The sequence below is a fragment of the Engraulis encrasicolus genome, chromosome 10 (genome assembly GCF_034702125.1).
Source record: "Engraulis encrasicolus isolate BLACKSEA-1 chromosome 10, IST_EnEncr_1.0, whole genome shotgun sequence".
NCBI lineage: Eukaryota > Metazoa > Chordata > Actinopteri > Clupeiformes > Engraulidae > Engraulis > Engraulis encrasicolus.
In genome coordinates, this window is record NC_085866.1 from 13,658,064 (window position 1) to 13,660,563 (window position 2,500).

Here is a 2,500-nt window from a genome sequence, read left to right on the forward strand (position 1 = left end):
GATGGAGGGATGGAGGGAGGGATGGTACCCCTGAGCTGGCCTGTGTGCCTGCCAGCCAGCAATGCCTTAAATGGGCTACGCTGCACCGAGCTGTCCTCATTTCTTTTTCTTTCTCTCTCTCTCACTCTCTCTCTCTCTCTCTCTCTCTCTCTCTCTCTCTCTCTCTCTCTCTCTCTCTCTCTCTCTCTCTCTCTCTCTCCCCCTCCCTCTCTCACACACACAGAAAGCCTCATGTGTAACCAATCCTAGCATGGCCCGACCGACTCGGCTGCTCTGCAAATCGATTGGGCTTCAAACACTATCACCGTGAGGGCTGCCGCCAGCATTGGCGTTTTAGAGCAACTTCCTAGAAATTAAACTGTTCTAAAACGTCCGTCTTTGTTTCTGTCTCTATTTGTCTGTCTTCCTCCCTCACCTTTTTCTCTGACTCATTGTTTATTTTTCTGTCTGTCTGTCTGTCTGTCACTATTTCTCTCTCTCTCTTTCTCTTTCTCTATCTCTTGCTCTCTCTCTCTCTCTCTCTCTCTCTCTCTCTCTCTCTGATACAAAAACGCACTAAGAACATCTAAGCCAGTTTTGAGACTGGCTTAATCCTGAAAGCAGTAGTAGATGGCAGAATGCTTTAGTCACGCTTAGTGTAACTGACTACGCTATATTACTTGACTTGGAAACCTACGTCAGGAATGAAAATGACAAAACTGCCTGTACAAATTAAAGTGTGAATAATAAGCATAGGAGCTGGATTTCCGCGTGTGGTAATGCGCATTTAGCAACCAGACACACAGTTTAAATGAAAGAAGTCATCTGGCTAAGCCACTGTAACTGTGTCTGTCTCAGTAACTGGAGCAGCTGCACGACCGAAGTGCAGTCTCCTTGTACGTCTCCTCATATTGTTCCTGGCCAACAACACTCAGTGAGTTTACAAGTTTACAAGTTTATTTATTTAAAGGGACACTGTGTGAGATTTTTAGTTGTTTATTTCCAGAATTCATGCTGCCCATTCACTAATGTTACCTTTTTCATGAATACTTACCACCACCATCAAATTCTAAGTATTCATTATGACTGGAAAAATTGCACTTTTTAGACATGAAAAGGGGGATCTTCTCCATGGTCCGCCATTTTGAATTTCCTAAAATAGCCATTTTTAGCTGCAAAAAAGACTTTACTTGGACCATATTAGAAAATATTTGTTTATTACTTAGTAAACTTTCATGTAAAGACCACATTTGGCAATAGGCAGCCCAGTTTCAATGAGCAGCATAGTTGCAGTACCTTTTTTGCAGTACCATTTCCTGCAGAGTGTCCCTTTAAGAAAGGGACAGCATATATTGCCAGCATTTAAACAAAAATGCTAAATATACAAGATTGTAGCTAAGAGGCTAATTTCCGTCTTTTGTCCCTTGTCAGGTTTGATGTTCCTTAAAAAAACAAAGTTAAAACAAAACTAAAAATCCACAGTTATTGTACACAGTTGTAAAAAAAGAGAGTCAAAAATACACACACATTTTAAAATATATAATACAAATACAATAATTACAAAATACAATACCCAAATAAGTTAAACAGCTGCCAGCACGAACTATTTAAGATTATGTTGACAGCATTGATAATCCAGTATCCAAACTGAACACTCCTGTAGTTGGTCCTGCTCTTGAAGTGTTGAAATGACACTGACCAATAACACTGTGTGTACCGTTCTCGATCTATTCTCGGCTGATCTTGTGCCTGTGCCCCACAGGTCCGCATCTTCAGGGAGATCCACGACAACATCTACCTGAAGTCGGAGCGGGTGGTGTCGGCCGAGTTCAAGAGGAACTCCGTGCTCCTCCACCTGCCCCCGAGGGACGGCCAGAGGCCCCGGGGGAGCTCCATAGGAGCAAGAGGAACAGCAGCAGCAGGAGGAGGTGGAGGAGGAAAAGAGAGGCGCGGCAGCCGATCCTCCTCAAACCGCCATTGCAGCCTCTCGCGGCCGTCACTTGTCGCTCCGTCTGCTACCACCGTGGCGGACCTTCGCAACTCTTACGACACCCCGGCCCTCTGCAAGGCTGAGGGGGCGGTGAGATTAATGATGCCTCCTGCTGTTTTGTCCCCCTACAACGCCAGTGCCAGTGACGATGACAACAGCACCCACACACCCTCACGCTCACCCTCCCCTAACGCCCCTAATCATCATCAGCCAGCCTCTCTGTCAGACCACCGAATGCCACATACAACACCTCTGGACCCCTCTTTGTCCTCCACCGTTGCCTACCCCCAGCAGACACCAGGCAGCCACGTCCTCCACCCCCACCCCCATCATCATCAGCACCCACACCAGCACCATAACCAGCACCTCCATCCCCACGGCCGCAGAGCCAGCAGCAACTCTCACCACACTGCTGCTGGGCGGCCCAGAACCCCCACCACCACCACCACCGGTTCCACCACCGACCTCTGGCCGGACGTCTTGCCCGACCACCAGACCCCCTTCCCCCTGTCCCCCGGCCCCGGGGGGCCG

The 2,500-nt window shown here is 47.9% G+C and overlaps 1 protein-coding gene across 1 annotated transcript in view; it reads left to right on the forward strand.

Moving 5' to 3' along the window:
* avpr2ab (arginine vasopressin receptor 2a, duplicate b) overlaps positions 1-2,500 on the forward strand; it is a 48,628-nt gene that overhangs the window by 38,155 nt on the left and 7,973 nt on the right. Inside the window, exon 5 of the mRNA XM_063208088.1 lies at positions 1,742-2,500. This exon is cut by the window's right edge and continues 178 nt beyond it. Coding sequence (XP_063064158.1) covers positions 1,742-2,500 — 759 coding nt within the window. The remainder of the gene's footprint in view (positions 1-1,741) is intronic.